Below are 13,092 nucleotides of genomic sequence, written 5' to 3'. Positions count from 1 at the left end.
TGGGTTTCTAGGCTTTTCCTCAGTCAAATGCATCCACACCAGCCTCATCTTGGTTGATCTTGCTCTCAACCTGAACTAGATTTGTTTTAGCTCAGTTCCTCTGAATGAAACAGATCTCAGTTGTGCTATTTTCTGTAGAATATGTGGAACACTCCTTTTTCCGGTTGTATTTAGGACCTCTGACTGACTACTTCTTCTGTTGCATTGATGACTATGTTGGTGGACCTTTCTACTTTCACTTCTATCAGAGAATTTCATTGACTGCACTTCCTATTCCCACCCACTCTTCACTGTTAACATTGTCCACCACTGATTCTTTCTTTCCCTGCCTGGATTTCCCTCTCTCCATCTTTGACAATGAACTTCCACAGATACCTTATTACAATGTTGCGCACTACTCAACATAATATCTCTCATCTTGATGAGAATAAAGAATTTTCAATAAAAGGAACCTGACCTTTTGTGCCCCTCGCCCAAGCCAGTAAACGAAGTAAGGATGGAAAAAAGTTATTTTTCTCGATCATGGGATGTGGAAATCATTGGCAAGGCCAACATTTGCTACCCATCCCTAATTGTCCCTTGAACTGAGTGGCTTGCTCGGCCATTTCAGAGGGCATTTAAGAGTCAACCACATCGCTGTGGATCTGGAGTCATATGTAAGCCAGACCAGGTAAGGACAGCGGATTTAATTCCCAAAAGGACATTAGTGAACGGATGGGTTTTTGCGACAATGTTTTCATGGTCACCATTACTAAGACTAGCTCTATATTCCACAGTTATTAATTGAATTTTAAGGGCTGAATTTTCCCACACGAAAGAGCACAGAAATCTTCCTAAGATACAGAGGTGCCTCAGAGAGATTTACTTAAGGCTCAAACATTTAAATAAAGAATTGAAACTATTTTAAGACCTGTCCCTGCTTGTGATAATGTCACATGAGCTGGGACATGTCAAGGAACATTAATTTAAACATTTATTTAATTTATAAACGCTTCATGAAACCCCATCCCGCCTGTGGATAAGGTTCCATGAAAAATGCGAAGGCCACCTGAGCTCTTCGCCTGCCCACCAACCTTAAGGTTGGACGGGCAGCTCAGTTAATTGATAAAATTAGTTTTAAACAGGGCTTAACAGGCCTTTGACAGGTCGGCAGGCCTGTAGCTGAGTCGGCTGTGCGCCCGCCGAACTGAAAATCTAAATGACGTGCGGTGACATCAGGACGCATGCCCAACATCACCGCACATCATTTTATGCGTCAGCGAGTGGACCCCGCCCCTGCTCGCTGACCAGAAAATTCTCCCCTAAATTCCACCAGCTGCTACGGTGGAATTTGAACCTGTGTCCCCAGAGTATTAGCCTGAGCCTCTGGATTATTAGTCCAGTGACATGACAACTACACCACTGTCTCCCCTAAATTTAAACATAAAGGAAAAGGAACCACCTATCATTGGAGGCTGCAGCCTGGCACCTTAATGGTTAATTTAAATGTACAAGGGTAATGTGCTTCATAGAACAATGTGTGTGTGTGTGTGTAAAATATATATACATGGCTATATAAATGCAAATTGCAAATTGTTGTTTAATTAGTTCCACAATGACACATGTTGAAGGTGGAAGAATAGACGATGAAAATGAGATGAAAATAAAAATAAGGAATTTCTTGCCTTTAGACATAATTTTGCTTATTATTAATATTCATCATTTTCCCTGATGTTGTTCCAGTGCTGCTTTGTTTCGCCTCCGGGCACAACACAGACGGCTATGTGAAGAGCTTCAAGGGGAAGAAGACCTTCAATCAAAAATTTCTTTGACATTGCAAGAGAATGAGTGAGTTATAGACTGATGAGAGAACAAGGGTGTTAGCAAATGCTTTCACTTTGTTATAAAAACAGTTCATATTTTTGTAACTCTTTGTGAAATGCGCTGATGGTGCTAAAGTTGATGTACCTCTTTCAGCTTTTCATACTGAGATTTTCCTGTGGTCAGTTGATGTGGAGCAAATGATTAAACAGCAGTGTTTACTGTAATTGCATTATGAAGACATCATAAGCATAGTTGACGTGTACCCACTCTGTCCTGGAAACATTCCTTTTGTTGGTTAATCTCACAAATTCTGATATGAGCGCTTCCTGTATAATTATAATGAAGTGACTTTGCTCAGCAAAAATAACCCAATCATAAGGCTAAAATCATAGATATGAACAATTTTTTTTGTGTTTGACTTACTTGTTTATAGGAATTTATACCAAGCTGATGTACAATGCATAAGATCGTATCAAATTAAAAAGGGCTACCTTACGAGGAATGAACTTATTTGGGACCACACTCACTAACAACCCTGCAATGGTTAAATGCACATTTTAATTTAATATGATAGTGGGGAATTCAGTTAGCAAAAGCGATCATAACAACTCGATGAGTAAAAAGAATTCTGCTCATCTACTCCTCCTCCTCCACCCCCAACCCCAGTGACCTTTTTACCTAATGATCTGAAATCTGTGGTCTTCGGATACCAACCTTTTTGCCGGTTGAAACTATTCTTCTCTGCTATAAATTTGCTGTATTGGCACATTTTATAGTATCGCTCTTATGGTACTGCCTGTCTATGATCTATCTATTATTTATCTTCCAATCTTACTATTTATTGGACAGAATTGTATTGTTTATAATGACAAGTGGTGGGTTTGGAGACATATTTAAATATTTTTGTATTTATCCGTCGTCTTGGAGTCAAATGCTTAAAGCAACCCCATTACTCAATGTGGGAACATCCAATTACCTTGATGATATTAATGACCCAAGTCAAAGTTTATTCTTTCGTATACACAGTAAAATGGTGGAGCTTTTCAAGAAATTTTTTACCATGGCAGAATCTCTTGCCACTTTGTGCTAACAGCAGTGGAAGGATTATCCCCCACCTTGTTGACTGCATTTTTCTTTGCACTTTGTATGTCTTATGTTTATATGTTCACCTGGTGCCTAAAAAAATGCAGTCAAGCACTAGAACAAATTAACATGTAAATCCTAAAACTGAAAACTGGAATTTGAAGGTGTTACCATACACACTTTCTACTTTATATTTTCACTTTAGGTAATTTATACCTGAAATCTGAATAGTTTTAGAACAATGCTTTAAGGTTTTATTAGTTGTGATGGTATTTGGTTTGCTATAGTTCAGCTTTTAAACACTAAAGTAAATACTCTAATTGTTTTATTAATTTGAATTTCATTTCACAGTATCATATTGTTTTCCATTTCTTGCCTCACTTAAGTATTTACAGTTTTTTTTTACAGTAAGGCTGGTGACAGCAAAGAAGTTGAATAATAAACTTTTTACACTAGCATTTATATTTATCTAAGTGGTGTGTACCTATTACAGATACATTTTTTAAAATATTCCCTTTTTGAACATTAATAAAGTTTTGCTCGGAACTAGCTTTCAATCTTTTCTTCTCCCATTTCAGATGTGATCTATTTAAAGTTGAACTTGAACAAGCAAAATTGATGCGATTCCTTGAAGAACATAAGAAGGACGAAGAGGAATATGAGATGCAACGCTTAGCAGAGGCAAAACGAAGATTGGAAGCTGAAGAGGCAGTTATTTTACAAGCAGGAAAAAGGTAAAATAAAACCAAAAAATGAAAAGTAAACCCAGCAATTTACTTTAGTCCTACTCATTGTTTAAACAGATTACAAACAGTACTGTTGCAGTCAGGCATTTCAATGCTAGAGCTCTCACAGTTCATGTAAACTTGCTAAATGGCTCATTATTGGTTAAACTGCAAAATATCATTTAATGTAAATAAGAACTACAGTCAGCTATTAATCACTGGATGTATTTACTCAGTACTTTACCAACACTTTTGTATTGCTTATTGAGATATTTTGTTCTATTAAGAACACACAAAATCAAAATGCTACAGATGCTGAAAATTTGAAATAAAAATAGAAAATGTCGGAAATACTCAGTAGGTCAGGCAACATCTCTCCACAGATGCTGCCTGACTTGTTGAGTATTTCCAGAATTTTCTGTTTTTATTAATGAATAGAACATGTTCCACTTATTCATTCAGTGTTAGCAAGAAACATTTCTAATAGACATTAAAGAATAAATAGATATGGAATCTGAAATAAAAACAAGATGCTGAAAATACAGCACCTGAAAAGGGAAAATATAGCTTATTTTTTCAAGATAACTGATGAGATACTGTTCCTGAAACTCGGCTGAATTTAGCTGTGAACATGCTAACAGTAGAAAGCCACTCAATCCTCGAACAAGTTTGATCATTAAAATAGATTGTTGAATTAGGCTGATCTATACCTTAACTCCATGAAAAATATTCCGCCTTTGTTTCATATCGCTTTACGTTCTTATTACCTCGGCCTTGAGAATTTAAATTGACTCAGCATCAACAGCCTTTAGGGGGAAGAATTCCAGATTTCTCTCTTTGCATAGGAAATCGCTTCATGATTTCACTCTTAAATTGCTGAGTTCTAATTTTAAGCTAATGTTCTTGTTCTGGATTCTCCTACTGCAAGAAATAGTTTCTCTGTACCTACAATATTGAATTCCTTTACTGTTTTAAACGCCTTGGGCCTGAACTTCCACAGAGTAGCAATTGGAGTTGGATTGCCACTCCGCTTCTACTTTCTTACTTGGAAATCTTCCTAATCTTGACTTGCCAGACCTTCTAATCATGCTGGGTGAGAACTGTGCAGGGCAGCACGGTCCTGGGACCTTCAATCAAGTGCCGCAGAATCAACAGAAGGAGGCAATACCGGGTCTGGGCGGGAGGGGCCAAACAGTTGAGGAGGCAGTGTCTGGGCAGCCGGGGGTGGGTTTCTGGGCATTTTAGACTGGGTGGGGTGTCTAGGCAGTCGGGGGCGGGGGGGGGGGGGGGGGGGGGGGTCGCGGTGTGGGTGGGGGGTGGGGGTACGGTATCCAGCCAGTCGAGGGAGGGGTCTGGCTAGTTGTGGAGGGTGGGAATCGGACAGACTGGGTGGATTGGACAGTCCGTTGGGGGAGTGAATCAGACAGATGGGGAGAGGGTCGCACAGCCGGTGAGTTGGGCCTGGGGGGAGTGGTAGTCGACGGTTGGAGGGGAGCCCCATAGGGGAGGTTAGTCAGGCAGTTTGGGGAGTCCCGTGGGGGTTGGAGGGAGTCCTGTGGGGGAGAGGTACTTGCGGGGAGGAGGGATGCCCCTGGTGGGGTCTGGGTGTGGGTCTGTACAATTGTTACCCAGAAGCTAGAAGCGGTTTTAATTCTTCTAACTTTTTCTGAGTAACTATTGATATTAATGAAACCATCCGATTTAAATCCGATTCCCAGTGCAGGGCAATTGCCCATCGGAAGTTCGCACTTCCCAGGCAATAGCCATGCAATCCTTACCTGGGAACCTCCAGGGCGAAGGGTGGGGGGTTTCCCTGTGCATCTTTGGGGTACCTCCCGATTACACTGCCCTGGAAGGCAGAAGTTACAGCCCCTTGATTAGATCAGCCCTTAACCTTCTAAACATGATGTAACGCAAGCCAGGTTTATGCAACCTGTCCTGTACTCATCATTTACCCTTTAAGCCCTAGTACAATTCTGGTGAATTGTGCTGCACTCTTTCTGAAGCCAATTTATTTTTCCTGAGGTTTGGTGCCCAAAATGCAGGTGGGGTCTGACCAAGATACTTCACAATTAAAGCATCACTTCCTTACTTTTGAATTCCAACCCCTTTGAGATAAATGCCACCAATGCTTTAAGCTTTTTGGTTAGTTTTGTACCTGCACAGCAGCTTTTAGTGATTTAGTACATGGACACCTGAAACATTTTGTTTCTCCACAGCTCATACTCTCTCACCATTAAGAAAATATTCAATTTTTCTATCTCATATCCAAATAGGATGACTTCACACTTCCTCAGATTGAACTCCATCTGCTATAGTTTTGCCCATTCACTATCTGTGTCCCTTTGTAACTTATTGCACAAGGCAAGTGGTTGGGAATGTTTACAATCTAGAAAGAGGAAGGGAATCCCAGAACAGGCAAGGCCTAGCGTTTTCTGGTGCAGTCCAGGGGGAGCAATGGGAGATGCCCAGTTGTCATGTTAACCACCTACCCACCTGTTCCTGCAGGCTGGGCAGGGGTAAGATCAGGTTATTTATAATGGCTTCTGCCCAAGCAACTTAACTTCAGGAAGAACGCTCTGCAAAAATTCCCCCTGCCCCAAAGCTGTGCAAGAAAAGTTCCAAAATATCTATGTAATACGAACATAAGGAGATACGAAATAGGAGCAGAAGTAGGCCATTCGGCCCCTCAAGCCTGCTCCGCCATCAACAAGGTCATGGCTGATCTGTTTGTGTTTCGAGTTCCACATTCCCATCTACCCCTGAAAACCTTTGATTCCCTTGCCTAACAAGAATTTATCTACTCTGCCTTAAAAATATTCAATGACCCCGCTCCCACCACCTTCTGAGACAGAGAATTCCAAAGTCACACAATCCTATAAGAGAAAAAAATTCTCCTCATCTCTGTCCTATAAGGGCGACCCCTAATTTTAAAACAGTGCCCCCTAGTTCTGGACTCAACCACAAGAGGAAATATCCTTTCCACGTCCACCTTGTCCACATTCACCTCGTCAAGACTATTCAGGATCTTATATACTTCAATCAAGTCACCCCTCACTCTTCTAAACTCCAGTGGAAACAAGCCCAGTCTGTCCAACCTTTCCTCATAAGACAACCTGCTCATTCCAGGTGTCAATCTAGTAAACCTCCTCTGAATTTGAGCTCAAAAATCCAGTAATGAGGGAATGGTTTACTATTGGAGATGCTGCCGGAATTTTCCACCCCTCACCCCAGCAGGATCTTGTGGTCCTGCTGAATTGAATGGAGATTTCAATGGTGGGGGGTGGGGGGGGTGGGGTGCTGGAAAATTCCAACCGCTGTTTTTCTGAAAAGACCTTAAACTGAGGTCCTGTCTGTCCTCTTAAGTGGATGTAAAAGATCCTGTGGCACTATCTCAGAGAAGAGCAAGGTACTTATCCTTGGTCTCCTGGCCAATATTTATTTCTCAATCACCACCATAAAAAAGATGGTCTGCCTCATTATCAAATTGCAGATTGTATGAGCTTGCTGTGCACAAATTGGCTGCTGCGTTTTCCACATTATGACAATGACTACAATTCAAATGCACTTCATTGGCTGTAAAGCACTTCGACACATCCTGAGGTTTTGAAAGATGCTGAATAATTGCAAGTCTTTCTTTCATTTTAATGGATCTTGGGAATCATGTTTGTGATGTTCTAATATGCACTTCTGGTAGATAGGAGTCTTTGCTGAGAATATACATTCATAAAATCAGCCCTATTGAGGTAACTGAAGCATTCAGACAAATTGGAGTCATTTTGTTTTAGTGGGTTTGGAAAAAAGACAGAAAATAATACAACTTGCTAGGCTGAGCTGCTTTTGCTTCTTTCCTCATACTTATATTGTGTTGCACTGTTTCATTCGTTATCTGATCCATTGAGGATAATTCAGAATGGACTAGATGACACAATGGGTTAACACGCAGCCCATTTATCTCTGGGGCAAAGGTTTAAATTCAATTTAAACTGATGACTTTAAAGTATTCTCTGCCTGCTCCAAAGGTGCTAACTAAAATGAGATTCAATAGTCTCATGTGAACATACCTAGTTCCTGGTGGATATGACCCATGTATAACAGATAAGCCTTTCCAGTTGTATTCTGATGGAGTGGAAATTCCAATCTGGCTGTTAAATTGCTAACATAATACTTTCCTTGTCATCAAAACCGAAAATGAGAAGTCCTCTTTTTAAACTCAGGAAGACTGTTCAGTTCACACTTCTGTCATGCAGTAAATGTAATCAGTGGGACCATCATATAAGCCTAATAACAGTCTAAAGTTGGTATTAAATTATATGGTGCTTAAAGGAGAATTCTATTGTGGTGGAAAGGGCTTGTTCCCTTTGTGCTGAACAGATTCGTATCTCTTAAGAATAATTAGTTGAAGGCTTCCTTCATTGAGCCTAGGAAGTTAGAGTTTAATGAATGTGGATGTGCTGTACTGAAAGGAACAAAACCAGTCTCACCGCCTGCGGTTATCTGGATAAATCAGGAAGTATTTGTGTTTTCAAAGTAGTTTTGCTGCTAAACTCAGCGAGAAGCACTTTTTAAGTAAAAATTCTTCCTCTGTCAGTAAACGGATGAATTAACCAAGTGACATCAGATGAAGATCCCCTACTGAAGGGAGGAAGAATACGTCTGTTTACACAAAGTGTCAACCAGTGGATGAGCACTTCAATTAACAATCATTTTTCAAAAGTAAATGTTTGTTTAAAATGAAATACGGAGACATCCAAACTGAAAAAATGCATTATATTAGCAGTTTGCTCTAATTAATCAATTTAATAAATATTGGGAGTAATTTTAACTTTTAGAGTGAAGTGAAAATCGAGGGAATAGCAAATGGTCCATGTATGTCTTACATAATGCTTGATGCTCCTCTTAAGTAATTTGGGTGGGGCACAACACTCGCTGCAAATTCATCATCATTTTTTTTTGTGCCATTGATAAAAGTAAAAATTATCCCAGCAACTTTAGATGATTTAAAATAACTAATGGAGTTCCTTAAGGAATAGTTCCAATATGTAGAAATAAGATGTGAATTAAATGTGAATCGATTTTCAACTGTTTAGAGTTGATAATGCAATAAGCAGCCCTTCTGCTGATTCGGAAGAAAAATGAAATAAGGGAAAAACCACTAACAGACAAAACACAATACATTGTGGAAAGGAAAGGAATAAATAACTTTCAAAAACGTGCGAGTTAAAATACTCCTAAATAATATGTTGGTTTCAAGCCTTCATTTACTTGAATGTTACTGTGCACTGTTCTGAAGTAATTTTCAGGAATATAAATAATCTTGGAGTGGAAAGATGAGAAGCTGTTCCCGCTCATAAAAGGATCAAGAATGAGAGGGAACAGATTTAAAGTGATTTGCAAAAACTTTTTCACACATCGAGTGGTTCGGGTCCAGAATGTACTGCCTGGAAATGTATTGGAGGCAGTTTCAGTCGAGGCATTCAAGAGGGCATTGGATGATTATTTGAATAGAAACAATGTGCAGGGTTACGGGGAAAAGGCAGGGCAATGGCACTAGATCACAAAGCTCATTTGGAGAGCCGGCGCAGACACGATGGGCTGAATGGCCTCCTTCTGTGCCATTAAAATTCTGTGATTGTGTGATGACTGTGAAGATAAAATGCTGATATTTATTATCCTTTATTCATGTATAGGAAGCCAATGAAAGATGTTGAAAAACAAAAGCAGGAACATAGAAAAGCAATTGAAGGTGCTAAAAAATACAATCAAAAATCAATACAGTACCTGAAAGAATCTGTGGCCAGGTAAAGCATACATGTAAAACTATAAGAGGGAATGGTATATTCATGAGGGTGGAATAATCAAAAATAGATTTCTTATAAACATAAAAATTATTCCATTCGAAGCCTTTTCACCATACATGAGGATAGCAATTAATAAAATTATGAGCTTTAGACATAGAATTACTCCAATTTTTCCTTACCAATTATTTTTATACATCACCACTTCTAGCAGCAGTCAGACACAAAGTACGTTAGAGAAATAGGAATAGAGACAGGTTATTTTTATTGTTTCATCAAACTTATCATGTACTGCTAATGCCCCAAATCCTCCATCTGAACCTACAGTCATAATAGATGTACAGGTATCCTGCAGTATTTTAATCTTAATTTACTAGAGATGCAAGTTAATCCTTACCTTGTTCTTGTACCAATCCCTGTTCACTCATCACTGCTGTGCTTGATGATTTCCATTGGTTCCTGATTAAGCCATGCCTTGATTTTAAAATTCCAGATTTTTATTGAATTCAAATTTCACCATATGCCCAGTCCCCAGAGCATTACCCTGGGTCTCTGGAATAGTCCAGTGACAATACCACTATGCCTCCTCCGGAGGTCCCCAGCATCACAGATGCCAGTCTTCAGCCAATTCGATTCATTCCAGGTGATATCAAGAAATTGCTGAAGGCACTGGATAGTGCAAAGGCTATAGGCCCTGACTGTATTCCGGCAATAGTCCTGAAGGCTTGTGCTCCTGATCTTGCTGCGCCCCTATCCAAGCTGTTCCAGTACAGCTACAAAACTGGCATCTACCCGGCTATGTGGAAACTTGCCCAAGTGTGTCCTGTACATAAAAAGCAGGACAAATCCAACTGACCAAACCGACCAATTACTGCCCCATCAAGCCACTTTCAATCATCAGTAAGTAATGGAAGGGGTCATCAACAGTGCAATGGCACTGGTTAACAATAACCTACTCACTGACGTCCAATTGGGGTTCCGCCAGGGCCACTGATCTCCTGACTTCATTACAGCCTTGGTTCAAACATGGACAGAAGAGCTGAACTCCCGAGGTGAGGTGAGAGTGACTGCCCTTGACATCAAGGCAGCATTTGACCAGGTGTGGCATCAAGGAGCCCCAGCAAAACTGAAGCCAATGGGAATCAGAGGGAAAACTCTCCACTGGTTGGAGTCATACCTAGCACAAAGGAAGATGGTTGTAGTTGTTGGAGATCAGTCATCTCAGCTCCAGGACATCACTGCAGGAGTTCCTCAGGGTTGTGTCCTTGGCCCAACCATCTTCAGCTGCTTCATCAATGACCTTCCTTCCATCATAAGGTCAGAATTGAGGATGGTCGCTGATGATTGCATGATGTTCAGCACCATTCACGACTCCTCAGATACTGAAGCAGTCCATATCCAAATGCAGCAAGACCTGGACAATATCCAGGCTTGGGCTGACAAGTGGCAAATAACATTCGTGCCACACATGTGCCAGGCAAAGACCATCTCCAACAAGAGAGAATCTAACCATCGCCCCTTGACATTCAATGACCATCACCGAATCCCCCACTATCAATATCCTGGGGGTTATCATTGACCAGAAACTGAACTGGACTAACCATACAAATATTGTGGCTACGAGAACAGGTCAGAGGCTCAGAATCCTGTCATGAGTAACTCACCTCCTGTCTCCCCTAAGCCCGTCCACCATCTATGAGGTACAAGTCAGGAGTGTAATGGAACACTCCCCACTTGCCTGGGTAAGTGCAGCTCCCACAACATTCAAGAAGCTCGACACCATCCAGAACAAATCAGCCCACTTGATTGACACCACATCCACAAACATTCACTCCCTCCACCACCGACGCACAGTGGCAGCAGTGTGTACCATCTACAAGATGCACGGCAAGAGTTCACCAAGGCTCCTTAGATAGCACTTTCTAAATCCATGACCACTACCATCTAGAAGGACAAGGGCAGCAGATACAAGGGCACACCACCACCTGGAAGTTCCCCTCCAAGTCACTCCTTCCTGAATTGGAAATATATCGCTGTTCCTTCACTGTTGCTGGGTCAAAATCCTGGAACTCCCTTCCTAACAGCACTGTGGGTGTACCTACGCTACATGGACTGCAGCGGTTCAAGAAGGCAACTCACCACCATGTCTTCAAAGGCAACCAGGGATAGGCAATAAATGCTGACCCAGCCAGCGAAGCCCACATCCCGTGAATGAATAAACAAAAAATGCCACCCGCCTCCCCCATGTCACCATGTTAGCAGAACAAGGTATTTCAAATTGATTGTCTCAACTATTTGCATTCTTTGAGACCCAGACTATTTGTCACCCTTGTGTCCAGACCGAACATTGATTCTTTGAAAGGTTAATAACTGCACGCTGCTGTCACTCAGAAAGTTGAGTATTTGGGATTCTCTACCCCAGAGGGCTGTGGAAGCTCAGTCATTAGGTACGTTTAAAGTAGAGATTGACAGATTTCTAAATAACAATGATATAAAGGGATATGGGATAGTGTGGAAAAAAGGCTTTGAAATTGGATGATTGTATTGAAAAAAAAAAATAAAAATTACCTGGAAAAACTCAGCAGGTCTGGCAACATCGGCGGAGAAGAGTACAGTTGATGTGTCGAGTCCTCATGACCCTTCAACAGAACTAAGTAAAAATAGGACAGGGGTGAAATATAAGCTGGTTTAAGGGGGCGGGGAGGAAGAGAGAAGGGGGGGTGGTGGAGAGAATGGGGGGGTGGTTGTTGTTTTTTTTTTTCTTTTTATCTTTATGATTGTATTGAATGTCAGAACAGGCTCGGCGACCTGAATAGCCTACTCATGCTCCTATGTTCCTATTTGTCCTTTAAGAAATCAGGGAACTTATCACTGTTTGGACTGACTTCTGATAATAAGGATGCGGATGTTGACTGTAGCTAAAATTTAGAGCTTGCAGGGCATAAATCTTTTGTTAAAAAAAAAGTAGAGGACTTGCATTATTGATGAGGAATGATTTAGCAATAGAAGGGGATCAGGATATGAATAGAACTGAGCTATAACTGAGGTGAATTATTAAGTGTTAACTGCCAGAGACTACCATCAACAGTGGAGAAAGTTGATGAGAGCTGTTGGCACAGGTAAGAACGGAATGTGGAACTTTGTAATGGGTACTGTCGAAGGGGAATTCGAGGACAACCAGAGGCAGAGGTAAAGGTAAAAACAAGTTTACTGAGGTGGTATTATATGCTCATATAAAATGTGGGGTAGGTTATCATCGCCGAGGCTGTGTTGGATCCACCAAAATTTTAGTAACCTGGAAGTTGGTGATCCTGGGATCCAATGATCATTACATTGCTGGTTTAATAATGGGTATACTTTGTCATTATCACAGCTGTTGGCAATGGTGCAGAGAGGAAATTAAACTCCAAAACATAATAGGTGCTGTATAAGTCTAAGTTGTTACAAAAATAAACAAATGAAATTCTGAGCATACTGTAATGTGATATTTTGTCTCAAAATAGAGCTCGTCAAGAACAAGCTGATGAAGAGCTAAAGATAAGAGAGGATCTGGAGAAGAAGATGCAAATCATATTGTCATTGAAGAAAAACATTGCAATGAGCCGAGTAAATATTGTTATGATAGCTAAATGGATACACAAATCAAAGTTACAAGACTTTTATTTATTGACATAAGTTAAATT

General features: G+C 40.7%; 1 protein-coding gene across 1 annotated transcript in view; it reads left to right on the top strand.

The window, feature by feature from the left end:
- cfap74 (cilia and flagella associated protein 74) overlaps window positions 1–13,092 on the top strand; it is a 346,673-nt gene that overhangs the window by 36,346 nt on the left and 297,235 nt on the right. Inside the window, exons 6-9 of the mRNA XM_041207020.1 lie at window positions 1,723–1,827; window positions 3,465–3,620; window positions 9,302–9,412; window positions 12,913–13,015. Coding sequence (XP_041062954.1) covers window positions 1,723–1,827; window positions 3,465–3,620; window positions 9,302–9,412; window positions 12,913–13,015 — 475 coding nt within the window. The remainder of the gene's footprint in view (window positions 1–1,722; window positions 1,828–3,464; window positions 3,621–9,301; window positions 9,413–12,912; window positions 13,016–13,092) is intronic.

The sequence above is a fragment of the Carcharodon carcharias genome, chromosome 15, assembly GCF_017639515.1.
Source record: "Carcharodon carcharias isolate sCarCar2 chromosome 15, sCarCar2.pri, whole genome shotgun sequence".
In the NCBI taxonomy this organism is placed as follows: domain Eukaryota; kingdom Metazoa; phylum Chordata; class Chondrichthyes; order Lamniformes; family Lamnidae; genus Carcharodon; species Carcharodon carcharias.
This window is presented reverse-complemented; position numbering and strand designations above follow the sequence as displayed.